Below are 15,585 nucleotides of genomic sequence, written 5' to 3'. Positions count from 1 at the left end.
CCGCCAGGGCCTCTCCTGCTGGGCCTGACTTTGAAGTCCTTGCTACTGAGCAGCAGGTAATATCTCAGGACTTTGTCACAAAGCTTTCTTCACAATTGTCAACATGGCCTTCAGACTGACCAGCGCAGCCATCTATTGCATGGCCTTGAACCCCGTCAGGCCTCTCAGTGACTTTTCCACGGCTCCATCCCAACTCACCACTTAGAACTCCAGAAGCCACGTAGCAGGGTAATCATCTTTATGAAATTCAGAGAGAATAAAGGCAAAGAGCCTGGGGCCAGGTGGATTCATGTGGGGCACAGCTGCTAGACAACTGAAGTGAAGAGACCACAGGGCCCAGGAAGGAGTGAGCAGCTACCAGCAAGTGCTGGGTTGAGTTGAGGAGAAACCATAGTTCAAGTGAAAACCACCTTTCTGATCCACTATCCCACCGCGTGCTTCCCCTGGGCATCACTGGGTCCCAGCACAGAGAGGAGAACTTCTGGTTCAGGTGTTCATGTTCTTTGTACTCACAGTTCGCTCAGTCAACGTTTATTGAACACTCGCTGTTTACGGAGTCTTGGGGAGGGAGGTAGATTCAGTGAAGAGTACAAGAGTTTCGTCAGCGGTCTGACTAGAAGGCCATTCTACAATGGTGACTGCTCCTGCAACCCACCGGCCATGCCCCCAGACTCTGCTCGCCTGGTGGCGAGCTAGACCCCGCTAATCAGTGAAGGAGGTAAGAACCCACAACTTCCTGTGTGTTGTGGGGAAATCGCAGCTCCTTCCGCCCTTCCCCTGGGTTGTGTCTTTTGATGTGTAGACACAGACAACAGCAACTGGGATTACCTGGGCTCCTTCACTGGGGCCACAGGAAATTCACAAAGCTCAAGACCTCTCACCTCACAGATAGCGAAGAGCTAACATTCATGAGAAAGAAGTCTAGAAGGTTGAACAGGTAGTGATGTGAGGTCAGAACAGACTCAGGGCTATTGGCTGGTGGGTATATGAAAGGAAATATGAAGCCCCTAAAGACTAGGATGACAGGAAATGGGTTCATCACGTATGGCCTCTCCCTGCCTGTCTACTGAGGAGGTCAGAAGGTTTCTCAAAGTGGCTCCTCGGGGCACAGTGTGGGGAAGAAGGTGGTGGGGAGACCTGAGGAGATAAGGACCTTCGGAGGGACCTCCTCAATTACAGGCAAAGGACTTCAGGCCCAAATATGTTCAATGTGTTTTTTCCTCCAGAGCTGTAACTCATTCACAGCACCAAGGCCTCACACAAACCACACGTGGCTCTCTGAAGTTAGAAACCAAACCCTGCTTTATAAGGCTGAGTGGCCATCAGTGGCTTCTCCGCTGGGATATGAGGTACCAGCCAGTGAACCTTCCTCACCTTCTCCCCATTCCCACCACCCCTCCAGCCCTTCAGATACCCATCTCTGCAATTCAACCACTTCAAAAAAATACTTTGAGGAAGGGGCCAGGGCTCAGGCTGGCTGGCCAGCCAGCCAATTCCCATGAGGTAGCTAACACCGGTGCTCCTAGGCAGGGGCTAATGGAGAGAGGCCAGTCATGGGCTCACAGCAGCCAGGAGTGAGTCACTGGTTGACTGGGAGGTGGGGGATGCAGAGAGTCTCAAAGTCTGCCCAGAGTACTTGATCAGAGGCAACATCTGGGTGGAGAGGCTGGGCTCTTTGCTGGTATCCTCACTGTCCCTGGAAGAACTGGGTTTTCTGGGAAGAGAAGAATGGCCGGCTTGGGTCTTCTTGGGCTTGGGCATGGTCCCATCTTCAGAGAGTGGTATGCTTCCCTCAGAGAAGCTGTGTTTTCTGAAGAAGCAGGTGGGAAAAGAAAGAGATGGCTATGTGGCTGAGACTTCAGCGTACGATTTGTATTGAGTCTGGACCAGACATTCACAACACTATGGCGCTACAGACCATGATTACACGAAGATATAAATAACCGTAAAATACACCTTCTTTATCTGAAGGCTAGAGAGCTTGGTGCAAACACGAATGTGTGAGAGAAGGAAGGCTCAAGGAGGCCACAGCTAGTGAGCACGGCTAAGAGGGGCTGTGTCTGCAGGTAACCCCATGCTCCAGCTCAGCTTTGCTGGGCAGAAGGGGCATCACCAGGCAGAGGACACTGGCTGCCTATTGTGATACGCATATCCCATATGTGGCTGCATATCCCACCAACCCCCAGTTGGAGAATGCTGATCTTCTCATAATCTGGGAAGGGAGGAAGAAGAAAACTCCTTGAACTCACATCCAACACCATTCCCTTGCTCAGCACTCACCCCAGCTTGCCAGTCTCTGATTTGTTGAAAGCACTGAGCGCCACATCACCCTTTGGGACAGTCAGAAGTGATGTTGGGAGAGACCACTAAAAGCAAAGGAAACAGTGAGGTCAAAAGGGCTAGGCAGAAGTCAGGAGGGAGTGTTTGGGGTCTTGGGACTCTTTCCCAGCTCCATGGAGCACTGAGTGACCCTGGGGCTCTCCTCTTCCCTACCCTTCTAGCATGGGCCCATCTGGGACAAAAATCTCTGTTCTTTCCAGATTCAGGCAAGAAGTTGACGCTACAAAGCACTCTTGGCCCTTGAAAGAAAGGCATCCAGGGAGTCCCGGAGGCCATTACTCCCTTGGAAGGGAAGAGTCATGAGACACAGAGACAAGGCCTAGGGGAGAAGTGAAAAGGTCTGGATCTCCATCCAACTCTCGCTGCACTCTTCAGGTGGAGTGAGGGACTGACTGAATTTGTCCCCTCCCCCGCAACGGTGTCACTCACCATTGGAGCAGAATCAGAGACAACTCCTGTGTGGAACCCTTTGTAGCACCAACTCCGAAGCAGATCTACTCCTAGGACAAGATTAGCAGGGGTGGGACTTAAGAGGGTGGAATCAACTGGTCAATTCTTGCCAGGGAGGCCCATTTCTTGGTCTGAGATTTAATCACTCACTAAACATGGCCTCCTGTGGGTAGGGAGGACACATCACCTTTGAGCTTGTTGCCATGGTACTTCTGTTCCCACTGGGTGGTGAGAATGTTGAAATATCGTGGCTGCTCAAAAAAGCGGAGATAGCGAGAGGAGATTCGAGAAGGAAAAATTCGTTCAAATTGACCGCGGCGAGAAAACTCATCTTCCATCTCAACCAGAATCCGAACATCATCTGGTGTCAGGACATCCAGCACAGACGCATAAAAGTCCTAAGGCCCAAAGAACAGAGAGGAAGAGAGCGTGACAAAGAGTGTGAGCTGGAGGCAGAGAATCCAGAAGCTGGGGACAGTGAGCACAGTTCTGAGGTCCTAGGCTCCAGGACTCCCAAGGCAGCACCAAGGCCGACTAGTGGGTCATCTCTGGAACTTGTCTATTCCCAAGCCTACTGAGCTTTGCTGTCTGGGGAAGACGCCATTGGTCCAGGTAGGGGAGCCTCTGGGACACAGAGATTTTAAGAGGTTTGCTGGCTGGAGTCAGGAGCAGAATCCAACAACTCTGATTTGGTAGCAGCCTTTTGTCTGCTACTGTCATATTTGGCTCCCTCATCTGCTCTGAGAAGATGTCAACCCTCCTAGGGGCTCAACGCACCTCAAGGAAAGAAACCCAAAGGATCTATGGCTCTGACAACAAGGGATGGCTAGTATAGCATTTTGCTAAGAGCAGTGGTTCTTGACCATGTGATAGAGGCCATCAACTCTCTCCTGGAACGACACATAAGCCAGCAGATCTCTGCACACCAAGGGATCATGGACCAGGGTTAGGAAACCCTGTCCTAGGGAAAGGGAAAACCGGTCGCCTTAGGGTCCCAAATATTTGACTGAGGAAACTTTCTGTTGGCACTCGGTGTGTGTGTGTGTGTGTAATCTCCTACCTGATCAGGAATGTTCTGGGTCAGATAATAGGCTTTCTTCATCTTCTGTGCAGTGAAATGTTCTGGGGTCATTCGACATTTGTCCCTGGGGGAGCTGGGCAGGCTAAGGCAATGGATGGAAAAGAAGCAAAGGGTAAGGTCAGCAGCTTCACATCCTGAAGACATGAGGAGAGAGGGTCCATCCCAGGACCCTTAGCTTAACTGGAGAAGGAAGATACTCTTAGTCAGGGTCAGGGGACTCACTAGGGCACCAAGGTTAAGTGGTTTGTTGGATGGAGTCACACCCTTCTCAAGAGAAAACAAAGAAGTTTAGAGAAATATTTGTTACTTGAATAGATCACACCACAATGCCCTGTCTGGGCGTCCAAAGATCAATTACCATGGAAAACTGAAAGAGTATAAGGTACCTCATTAGGTTGCATTTCAGTAGTTTAAAAAAAAAAAAAAAAAAAAAAAAGAGGCCCCCCCCGCCCCACCAAATAATTGTTGGATACTTCAGTTTCATTTGGTGGACATTTCCTAAGTACCCAGCTCAGCCCTACTGGCTGTGTTATCCTGGGCAAATCACATGACCTCCCTGAACCACAGTTTCCTCATCCACATTACTATGATTACTGCTGAGAGACACAAAGATAGCCTCCAAAATACTCACAAGATGGCAGGTGTCAAATGACAACCACAGCACAGAGCCAAACAGGAGTCTGCAAGGCATGGTGGGGAAAGCAAGTTTTGTTCCTAGCAAATCAGGATTGGAATCCCAGCTCTACCACTTTGTAGCTGAATAACCATGGGGGGCTACTTAACCCCAGTGATTTTCAGTTTCCTCATCTGTAAACTGAGGATACTTAATACCAACCTCATGGGGTTGTTGTGGAGATAAGTTACAGGATTCTCCTTACACACAGCAGGTACCAACTAAATACTAGCTCCCTTTCCTCAAGAGTGGTTCCAAGTGGTGTGGGGCTATGGTGGAGAAAGCCCATGTAGGGCTGGCTTCATGAAGATTCTGTCTTCAGCTAGGCTCTCATGGATGGGTGAGGTCACAACAGGGAGGTCTGACTGAGGGGAACTCCTGGAGGAAGAATCCCAATGAGCGGAGGAGGGGATACTATGGGAGGACAGCGAGAAGCCATATACATTGTAGGGGGGAGACTCAATTCACTGATCCTTAAGGATCCTTCCAACTTTGAGGTCCTATGAGCGATTGATTTGTCAGAGCACAGGAGCCAGGGGAGGAGTAGAGGGAGGGGCACCTGGGAAAAGGAGGTTGAGGCCTCCAATGTGCCTGTGAGGAGTTCAAAGCTGATTCCCCACACCCTGTTGGGAGATTCCTGAGCTGGGAACAAGATAACCAGACATGCTTTTGAGGGGCACTGATGTGGGAAAGGTGTGTGGATAGACTGTGGGGACAGACTGAGTCACAAAGGAGACCATTAGGAGGGGGCGCCCAGACATCATCCCTTCCCACAGTCACCATGGGGCTGTTCATGCTGCCAGGCAAGCCACAGCCAAGCAAGGAGGCTGACCTGGTGCTGGAGCTGCTAGAGCTGCTGGAGCTGGAAACCATATCCTCTGTGTTGGGCAGAACAAAGCCTGCCAGGTTCAGAAGGTCACGGATCATCTGGCCTTTGATGCTGATGTCCAATGGAGAGTTGGAGTGGAGGCTTTGGGAAAGGGTACAAAGTGCAGTAAAACTGTTTCTGGTTATGCACCCAAGTTAGGGCTAGCCCCATTTACTCACTGCCTCCCCAACTCATGTGCATCATCATGGGGGACTTCTTGCCCCACAGATAGTGAATAACCTCACTCCGGGGTGGGGGTGGGGGGGTTCCTGACCATGACCTTCATCCGCTAGGGCAAAAGCATGCAGTAGGGATCAAGTTGAAAAGAGTAACTTTAACAATCTCTCTCCATCCTCAAAGACTCTTGAGATAATGGCAAAGAATGAGTGAATGAGAAAAACAGACCATGAAGGGAAAACACAAATTCTGGTGAAGGAGAGGTCTTCCTAAAGTCAGCAAGGCATGGGGGGCAAAGGGGTAGAGGATCACGGAGCTACAGGAAGAGTTCTACTCAGGGCCCTGAGAATCCCACTTACCTTGGGGAAATGTTGACCTCTAGGACCCAGGGCTTGAGGTTCTCATCCAGCATGATGTCAAAACCAAAGAGCTCATGGCAGCTATAGGGCCGCCGCACGTACATCTTCAGCAGGCTGGTTACATAGGGTTCTGACCTGGTCACAGGGAAGACCAAGTATTCAGCCCAGCTCTTCCCAGAGGGCCCTACACAGGCCACCCTGCCAGGGGAGTTGCCCAGAGATGGGAGAACAGAAGTAACCCAGGAAAAGCAGCTCCCAAGAGACACCTCTGATCCAGAGCCAGCTTCTGGAGAGGAAGTTCAGTAGAAGAGCAGAACTCTATCCACTCCCTCCTACTGCCCGTCCTCAGAAACTGACACACAGCGTGGTCAATGTCTAGGACACAGCAGCGTGGAGGCCCATAAGAAAAGGGGATCCAGTGGCAGGCCTTGCACCCAGGGTGGCAGTGTGACTCACGAGATGATGGTTTTGACAACAACATCCTTTATCTTCTCCCAGATGGCATCGCTATTGATTCCCTTCTGGCTCAGGTAGTTCCATAAGGCCTTTAGTGCCCTGCAAGGGTGGGACGGGGGTAGTATTTGGGGTTATATTCGATGAATGAGTGATCAAGGAAAGAGAAAGAAAAAGGAGTAAGAGGTCCAAAGGTGTTTTCTCCACATCTCTTCTTTTGAGGTTTTCAATTAAGAAAGAAAGGAGCGTAGATGCAAAAAGACCAATTCTGAACTGCCCAGTGTTTAAATAACCTTTGGGCTTTACATCAATACTCCGCTCACCATCCCCTTGAACCTCCCCAAAGGCTAGAACCTTGTGCCCCTCTAGGCCTCCACTTCATGGGGGCCCAGCCTGGGTACCATTTGTGGCCCTGGCAGGCTGTTTCATCTGCATTGGCCTGGTACTCGGCATTCTTCTTATTGACGCTGTAGTTGGTCAGGTGCATGAACTTGTTGCCAAGGCTCTTCATGGAAGGGGAATACCTGGGAGTGAGGAAAAAGGCAGAGGTAAGATAGAGAGATGGCAGGCAGACAAGGGTCCAAACATTTCCCAAATCCTGAGGAGGTAAAGGACAAGTGGACAGATCTTTTCAGATGCACAAGAGTCTGAGAAGTATATCTGCCAGTAAGGTTTCTAAAATACCACAGCTCTTTTATCATGAGCAGCTCACAAAACTCAGGAAAACTTTTACTTATGTTGACTAGTTTCTTATAAAAGGAGATGACAAGGGATATAGATGAACAGCCAAGTGGAAGAGAAGTATAGGGCAAGGGATGTGGGACTCCTCTCCTTCATCCCCACCTTGGTCCTGCAGAACGACCCAACCCACATTCAATGAGGTAGAGAACTTTCTCATTTCCTAGTCCCCAAGTGACAATACAATTTATAAGAAACTGACCTCTGTGTCCCTGCCCCTGGTTCCTGGCACAGAGCTACCAAAACCCTTAAGAATTCCTCAGTAATAAGAGCACTAGAAGCATCTTTTGTTCTCATATATGGTCTTTGACCCCAGTTCCTGACACATAGCTCCTGAACCCTTGTAATTTCCTAGGCGACAAAAGGGTCTTTTGTTCTAATGAGGCGACTTTGGGTGGGTTCCTGGATAGGGTCTGATCACCAGACAGACCAAAGCTTGAAATCTTCGACCCCGCCCCCCATTCTCTTAAGAGGGAGAAAGGCTAAAAACAGAACTGATGATCTGAAAGGCTAAAAACAGAACTGATGTGTATGTGATGAAGCCTCCATAAAAATTCTAAAAGTAAGGGGTTCAGGTTCTGGGTGGGTAAGCACGTGGGGCGTGCTGGGAGATTGGTATTCAGAGAGGCAGGGAAGCTCTGTGCCTTGTCTCCTCTGACACCTTTCTTTGTCTGGATATTAATCTATAATCAAACTTTACCATCTCCTTTTATGGTAAGCTTCTCTGGCAAATTAATGGAACCTGAGAAGGGGGTCCCAGGAACCTCTGACTAATAGCAGACCGGTTGTCAGATGCATAGGTGGCACATGGATTTATGACTGGCGTCTGAAGCAGGAGGAAGAGGCAACCTTGTGAGAATGAGCCCCAACCTGGAGGACTGGATGCTCTGGGGACTGGATGCTCTGGGGGCTGGACAGTGGCAAGAGTTAAACTGCAGTTACCCAGCCAGTGTCTCAGAGAACTGCCTCATGTGGTTTAGAAAAAGCCCCAATAAAAAAAAAAAAAAAAAAAAGGGCGCCTGGGTGGTGCAGTCGGTTAAGCGTCCGACTTCAGCCAGGTCACGATCTCGCGGTCCGTGAGTTCGAGCCCCGCGTTGGGCTCTGGGCTGATGGCTCGGAGCCTGGAGCCTGTTTCCGATTCTGTGTCTCCCTCTCTCTCTGCCCCTCCCCCGTTCATGCTCTGTCTCTCTCTGTCCCAAAAATAAATAAACGTTGAAAAAAAAAAAAAAATTAAAAAAAAAAAAAAAAAAAAAAAAAGAAAAAGCCCCAATGCATTTCATGACCAGAAGTGTCAGAAATGAAGCATTCCATGGGGAGCCTGGGTGGCTCCGTTGGTAAAGCATCTGACTTCAGCTCAGGTCATGATCTCACAGTTTGTGAATTCAAGCCCCACATTGGGCTCTGTGCTGACCGCTCGGAGCCTGGAGCCTGCTTCAGATTCTGTGTCCCCTCTCTCTGCCTGCCCCTCCCCTGCTCATGCTCTGTCTCTCTCTCTCTCCCTCTCTTGAAAATAAACATTAAAATTAAAAAAAAAAAGAAAAAAGAAAAAAAAGAAATGAAGCGTTCCATGTAAAAGGAGACACAAGGAAGGAAAAGAAGACTGGGTTTTCCAAATACCCTCCTCCTTCTCTCTTGTTAACCCAAACTACCAAAGTGTGTTTTTTTCTGCTCAGCATCCTCCAGTTTTTCTTCTCTTTCAGGAAAACAAACCCCCCAGAGGAGTCAGGATGCGGCCTCACCACTACCACATACTTGCAACTGGCGAAGCGGACAAGTCCATCTGAAAAGAGGTAAATCCGCAGAGGATCATAGGAGGTGACGTAAACATAGATTCGCAGATCAAACTTGCTGCCACTGATGAGGTAGGGTTTGTGTAGATACCTACATGAGGAAAGGCCAGTTTCAGGGACATGACCAATGAGACAGGGCTCAGGATAAAATGGCAAAAGCCAGCGAACAGTCCCTGGGATAAAGACCTTAAAACATTTGGCGAAGGAGGTCTTTGGCTGGGAGGACACAGGACAGAAGAACACTATAAACAGTGAATCTCCAGGATGAGGAGATGGGAGAATGGGGAGCCAGATGTGAGCTAGAGACAGGCTCACCTCTGTACCAGGAGAGGCCTTCGCTTGGGGAGCTGACTCCACTTGTGAATGACCTGGATGCCGATGCCTCGAGCTGACGCTGGCTAGAAATCAAGTGGAAAGGAGACGAGATGTGCTCCCGGCCCAATACACCGCTGTTCCCCATTTCTTCCTACCACCCACTGTGATCCACTCACCGGCTTAACAATCCACTTTTGGCGGCTGCTGCTCTCCCAAGCTTTGCGCAGGAGCTTGGCATCCTGAGGCAGGATGAAGGACTGGGGGAAGAAGCTGAACTCCTTCTTGCCAAAGCGGCTCTGCATGCGAGACAGGTTCCGCCACAGTCGGTCCTTTCGCCCAATCTGGAATGAACCTGGGAAGTGGTTTAGCTACAGAAGGGACAAAGGGTGAGAGCAGGGGGATGGCCCTGGTGAGGCCACGAGGAAGAGAGCAAGACTCATGGTACCGTTCCAATTTCCTTAAATGATAGCATGAGCCCTTGATCCATCTTACCATCACCATCTAATGGTAAGTACTCAGTTACATAAGTACCAAAAGATGACGAAAGCACACACAAAACACACCAAAATGTAGTGCTCTCAAGGAGTTGATAGTTCACAAACAGCCGTACAATAGTGATTAAGTCAGATAAGTGCAAAGAAAAAGGTGTTTTAAGTCTTTTGCAATGACAGCCTGTAGGACAAAGACAGGAAAGCACATGGCCTTCATTAAGTCTGGGGGCAAGGGACTCCTTTGTTTCAACATTAGACCAGCACCCTCTTTATGCATATTCAGCTTGGGGGAGTGGAGGTGATGCACAGCAGTTACAGGAGAAACATGATCAATGGAAACAGGTGCTGCACCTCCAGACACATTAGAGGGAAAAGTGTCTCGAGCAGTCTGCAACTGCCCGGAACACCACCCCTGCACCGCTAGAGGTGCGCAGTCTGCGAGGGTCCCACCGCACCCTCCTCCAGCACTGCCTCTGCTCCTCTAGACGCCTTCCTGGCTTCTCCACGGCCACCCCCCTCTTTCCTTGTTCCCAACACTGACCTCCTCCCACCTGCTCCCCAGAAAGGACCCCTACCTTCTGATGCTCCCGAATGGATCGGAAACTAGGAGACTTCATGTGATGACCCCAGCAGCCCAGCCAGTCATCGTTTCCTACAGAGGGCACATCAGGGAGTCAGTTCTGTTAGCAGCTCAGTCCTTGGGATGGAGAGGCTCAGAGGCCCCAGAAATACCACTGGGCCTGGGCACAGCTCCCAGACCCAGTTTTCTGAGAGTCGCCATGGAGCTGTCCTACACGAGGCTCTGGGGTCAGGAATAGAACAACGGCTCCTTGTCTTCTAATTTTGAGGAACAGGCTCCAGCCCAGAAGGAGTTCAGAGCTAGGTCTTCCTCTGAGGTTGGAAACTTCAGGACAGGGTCCCCACATATCAGGAGGTAACTAGGGCTCTCCTCCTACCTAAGACCATCTGTTGGGGCAAAGAACAGGCTTGCATTAAGGCAGGTGACTCACTTTTGCTGATTTTGAAGTGGGACCGTCCAATGGTCTGCTTGACAATGTTGGGGGTCACTGTGCTCATCTTCCACCGGAGCAGCTTCCTCTGCTCCCAGGGAAGTTTCTCCACTGGGGAAAAGGGATGGGGGTGAAGAAGAGCACGAGTCAGGATGAGAAGAGGAAAAAGGTGGCACTGTTGCTCAACTTCACCTAGGTAGACAAGCCACTAAGTATTGTTCCAGGCCAAAGTTTCAAAGGAGAAGTCCTTTGTGGAGTAAGGGGGGGCTGCACAGGGTTGAGGAACACAGAAAGGAGGGAGGTTGCAAGGGAGAAGAAACAAGGCTAGAGGGCAAGAACGGGGCATGAGATTATGGGGCTGACAAGGGTCAGCTCAGGACAGACAAGGAAAAGTTCCCCATTTCAGACTGGTGAACCAGGTGAGGTACCGAGCGCCAAAAAAAGCCACTCTGGAAAACCCTTGCTACCTTATTGCACCTCCTCCTAACTTTGCTAGCATCCTTCTCCTGGGGGTACTTATGGACTTAGCCACTTGGTCAGGTTTACCTCTCTCATCCCGGGTGCCAAAATAGATGGTAGGGGGCACATTGGGAAAGAGACTGTAGATGAGAGCTGGTCGGACAACTTTCTCATTGGAAAGGGGTTTGGTCAGAATCTCTGCACAGCTCCTAGGATGAAAAACAGACACATGGTAGAGAAAGGGAAGTCCACAACCGTGGAGTGCTGTTACTATGACATATACTTTCTTTCGGGGTGCTGTTTTTAAGTTTATTAATTTTGAGAGAGTGAGAGAGTGCACACACAGAGGAGGGGCAGAGAGAGAGAGAGAGAGAGAGAGAGAGAGAGAGAGAGAGAGAGAGAGAATCCCAAGCAGACTCTGTGCTTGAGGCATGCAGCCCAATGCAGGTCTTGATCTCACCAACTGTGAGATCATGACCTGAGCCAAAATCAAGAGTCAGATGCTTAACCAACTGAGCCACCCAGGAGCCCTGGGGATGCTGTCTTTTAAATTGTGATTCTACAAAGACAAGTGCTCAGTAATTATTTTGCAAATAGTAATCCATAAAGCGCTAGGGCTAACCCATAAGCTACACTATTAAATGTCACCTAAAGACCAAATTTTCCAATACTTCCTTCTGTGATTCGGCTCCAAAATTTCTAGTGACAGGTCACAGGCAGGGGAAGCCCCTGAAAAGAGTGGCTCTGCAAGTAGGTAATGGGTCTGGGTGCGTGCAAGAGGAATATGCTACACAGAGACAAAGAAGAGAGAAAAAAAATTGATAAGAATAATTAAAAAGGAGGAAGAGCAGAAAAAACCTAAGAGGAACAGAGTTTTAAAAAGAAAAAGGAAAAAAAAAGTGAAAGAAAGAAAAGAGTGATACCTCTAGCACACTTTATATGTAGGTTAAATCTGAAGATACACAGGTAATTAATGCTTTTCTCCATTTTGGAAATGATTTGTGGTATCAGATTTTTATGTAACAGTATGGTAACACAGGTCTGGGAATCTGGGGCAGTGGGCTATTGAGTCCCTACTGTTGTTCCAACAGTGGCTAGCCAAGATAGCCAAGGCTATCTCAAGGGATCTCAAATAAATGAACACCTCAACTATGTATTGGGTACAAGCTGACACACGCAGACCATTTCTTTAAATAGCATTGGGGGTAGAAAAAATAGTTATTACTCTCTCTGCTGAGTTGGTATGATCCACAAACATTACTATTTAAGATTAATCTTTAGATTCTAAACAGCCATTCTACCTGTTATTTTACAGCACACCAGAAATCGGCACTATATGTAAAACACTTCAGCGTTTTAAATCAAGAATTTTTAAAGAATGTTATTGGGTCACGTTAAATACTAATTCTCAAGGAAATAATGTCACTGAACTCAACTCTTAATTCCCCATTTACAAAACAGTCTACTTGAAAGGCTTTGAATTTACTGAGTATCAGAATTTAGGATTGTTGAAAACCCAGGTGCCCCAACAAATAAACATTTTTAAAATAAATAAATGATTTAAAAAATATATGTATGTGATGGTTTACAGCAGCTTTATTCCTAATAGCCCAAACTGGAAATAACCCAAGTATAAACATCCTTCAACAGGTAAATGTACTGTGGCATATCCTCACCATGGAACACTACTCAGCAATAAAAAGGAATGAACAACCTTGATGCATGCAACAACCTGGATAAATCTGCAGAGAATATGCGGAGTTAAAAAAAAAAAAAAAGCCCATCCCAAAAAGTTACATATGGCAATCATCTTATTTTTATGATACTCTTGATGAAATCAAGATGAAATCAACTTGTGAAAAAGTTATAGAACAAATTAGTGGTTGCCAAGCATTAAGGAGGAAACAGGCACAGGAGGGAGGGAGGTTTGGCTATTAGGGCAACAGGAGGGATTTCTGCAGTGATGGAAATACTTGTATCTTCACTAAGGTTAATATCTTGATTGTACTCTATGGTAGTAGCTTTGCCAAATATTACCACTGGGGAAAACTGAGTAAAGAGTTCAGGGGATCTCTCTGTATTATTTCTTACAACTGCATGTGCATCTATAATTGTCCCCAAATCAAAAGTTTAATAAAAAAAAAAAAAAAAAGGTAGAAAATCTTTGTTAGCTGCCTCCTCAAGAGGCCTGGCTTCTGAGCTAGCAGTAAACTATGCCGCTGCCAACAGTTACTTCTCTGGTCCTCAACATTCACATCTGAAAAAAAAAACTGGAGGGGTTCAGTAGGTTAAGCATCCGACTTCGGCTCAGGTTATGATCTCACACTTTGCAGGTTCGAGCCCCGTGTCGGGCTCTGTGCTGACAGCTCAGAGCCTGGAGCCTGCTTCAGATTCTGTGTCTCCCCCTTTCTGCTCCTCTCCTGCTTCCACTGCCTCTCCCTCTCTCAAAAATAAACAAACATTAAAAAGAGAGAGAGAGAGAGACAGACAGACAGACAGACGCTGGACTCTTAATGACCTCCAGCTCTAAAATTAAGTGATTCTTGGAGAGCCTGGGTGGCTCAATCAGTTAAGCATCCGTCTTCGGCTCAGGTCATGATCTTGCAGTTTGTGGGTTCGAGCCCCACATCAGGCTCTGTGCTGACAGCTCAGAGCCTGAAGCCTGCTTCCGATTGTGTCTTTCCCTCTCTGCTCCTCCCCCATTTGCAGTCTGCCTCTCTCTCTCAAAAATAAATACACGTTAAAAAACAAATTAAAAAAAAATTTTTTTTTAACATGTATTCATTTTTTTGAAAGAGAGAGAGAGCTAGCAAGTGAGCTCTCAGCACAAAGCCTGACGTGGGGCTCAAACTCACTAGCTGTGGATCATGACCTGAGCTGAAGTTGGATACTTAACCGACTGAGCCACCCGGGCGCCCCCCCCCAATTTTTTTTTTTTTTAATTAAGTGATTCTTGTGGCACCTGAGTGGCTCAGTCAGTTGGGTGTCTGTCTCTTGATTACAGCTCAGGTCATGGTCTTGTAGTTTGTGGGATTAGGCCCCATGTTGGGCTCTACACTGAGAGTGCAAAGCCTGCTTGGGACTCTCTCTTTCTCCTCTCTCTGCTCCTCTCCCCACTCACGCTCTCTTGCTCTCAAAATAAATAAATGGACTTTAAAAAAATATTAAATTAAGTGATTCTTCAAAAAAGAATATGAAACAGAAAAGGCAATAAACTAACTATTGCTAGGTAGAGAAATAGAGACAGGGTCTTCAATGACCTTTCTATGACTGTCAACTTTTCTATAAGATAAAATATATAAATCTCTCACAATTCAGAAAAAATGATTTTAGCTAGTCCCGAAGTATTTCTGATTTTAGTCATCCTTAAAATGCAAAGTGGTTTGGAATTCATCAACCTCCATGTGTTTGAAAATCTATGTTTTAAGCCTGTATAGATAAGGTCGGTACATCTTGCAGAAGTTAAATTAACCAGTGAACAAATTATGAGCAAACTGTTTTTGTGAATTTTATAGTATATGATTCAGAAAGGTTAAATAAAGGGCTGTGCAGCTGTCTCAAAGTAGGCCTGAAGACAAACCCAGGTCACCCTTAAGTACGGAAAAGGTGGGACTCCAAGTCAATTATCCTCCTCTTATGGAGAGCAGAGGTCCTCAAGTCAACATCCAGATGTGGCTTTGTTTTTCTGGAAGGAGGACCAGTTAGGCTTTGAGTAACACTAGACTCAGGGTTACCTAGGACAGGATTTCTATCCACCTTCACAGAAAGTTCTAGTTCTGTGTCTTCTCTTTCCAAACAGTTCTCTCCCCTTGCTAGTTTGGGGCTTCAAAACTGGTGCTGGCGTTGCCACCATCCCACTCACAGAGCTGCAGCCTGCTTGGTCTGCACCAACCAAGGCATGGAAGGCTCCTTGTCCTCTTTGCTTCATTTGAGGCACAGCTGACACAGACAAAAGCAAGCTGAGTGTGGGCGCTCTGTACGGTAGGTATATGTTAGCCTTGACACGTGGCTTGATTTTCATTAAAATTAGCAGAGAAATTTTACACGGAAAACAAAACACCAACTGTCAATACTTGTATTTTGTTCCTTTTACATTTTCAGTAGAAGTTATTTTTCTAAAAAAAATTTTTTAATGTTTGTTTATTTTTGGGAGAGAGAGAGAGAGAGTGCATGAGCAGGGGAGGGGCAGAGAGAGCGGAAGACATAGAATCCGGAGCAGGCTCCAGGCTCTGAACTGTCAGCGAAGAGCCAGATGTGGGACTCGAACTCCTGAACTGCAAGATCACAACCCGAGGCGAAGTCAGACGCTTAACCAACTGAGCCACCCAGGCGCCCCAGAAGTTATTTTTAAAAAGAAAAACACTCTAGGGGCGCCTGGGTG

The 15,585-nt window shown here is 47.6% G+C and overlaps 1 protein-coding gene across 3 annotated transcripts in view; it reads right to left on the bottom strand.

Moving 5' to 3' along the window:
• Nucleotides 1-224: 224 nt before the first annotated feature.
• The window catches only part of TTLL4 (tubulin tyrosine ligase like 4), a 38,626-nt gene continuing 23,265 nt past the window's right edge, over nucleotides 225-15,585 (bottom strand). The window contains exons 5-19 of one of the 3 annotated variants that reach the window (XM_045481278.1): nucleotides 11,292-11,413; nucleotides 10,746-10,856; nucleotides 10,311-10,387; nucleotides 9,421-9,612; nucleotides 9,245-9,327; nucleotides 8,892-9,020; nucleotides 6,803-6,925; nucleotides 6,405-6,503; nucleotides 5,949-6,083; nucleotides 5,377-5,514; nucleotides 3,851-3,953; nucleotides 2,978-3,188; nucleotides 2,770-2,840; nucleotides 2,281-2,366; nucleotides 225-1,810 (exon numbers count right to left, since the gene is read on the bottom strand). In XM_045481278.1, coding sequence (XP_045337234.1) covers nucleotides 1,552-1,810; nucleotides 2,281-2,366; nucleotides 2,770-2,840; nucleotides 2,978-3,188; nucleotides 3,851-3,953; nucleotides 5,377-5,514; nucleotides 5,949-6,083; nucleotides 6,405-6,503; nucleotides 6,803-6,925; nucleotides 8,892-9,020; nucleotides 9,245-9,327; nucleotides 9,421-9,612; nucleotides 10,311-10,387; nucleotides 10,746-10,856; nucleotides 11,292-11,413 — 1,939 coding nt within the window. In that variant the 3' untranslated portion in view covers nucleotides 225-1,551. Of the gene's footprint in view, nucleotides 1,811-2,280; nucleotides 2,367-2,769; nucleotides 2,841-2,977; nucleotides 3,189-3,850; nucleotides 3,954-4,502; nucleotides 4,552-5,376; nucleotides 5,545-5,948; nucleotides 6,084-6,404; nucleotides 6,504-6,802; nucleotides 6,926-8,891; nucleotides 9,021-9,244; nucleotides 9,328-9,420; nucleotides 9,613-10,310; nucleotides 10,388-10,745; nucleotides 10,857-11,291; nucleotides 11,414-15,585 lie in introns of those variants that run through there. The other 2 variants (XM_045481276.1, XM_045481279.1) reach the window with 2 other exon arrangements.

The sequence above is a fragment of the Leopardus geoffroyi genome, chromosome C1 (genome assembly GCF_018350155.1).
Source record: "Leopardus geoffroyi isolate Oge1 chromosome C1, O.geoffroyi_Oge1_pat1.0, whole genome shotgun sequence".
Classification (NCBI taxonomy): domain Eukaryota; kingdom Metazoa; phylum Chordata; class Mammalia; order Carnivora; family Felidae; genus Leopardus; species Leopardus geoffroyi.
The sequence above is the reverse complement of the archived record's forward strand: the minus strand, read 5'-3'. Positions and strand labels throughout refer to the sequence as shown.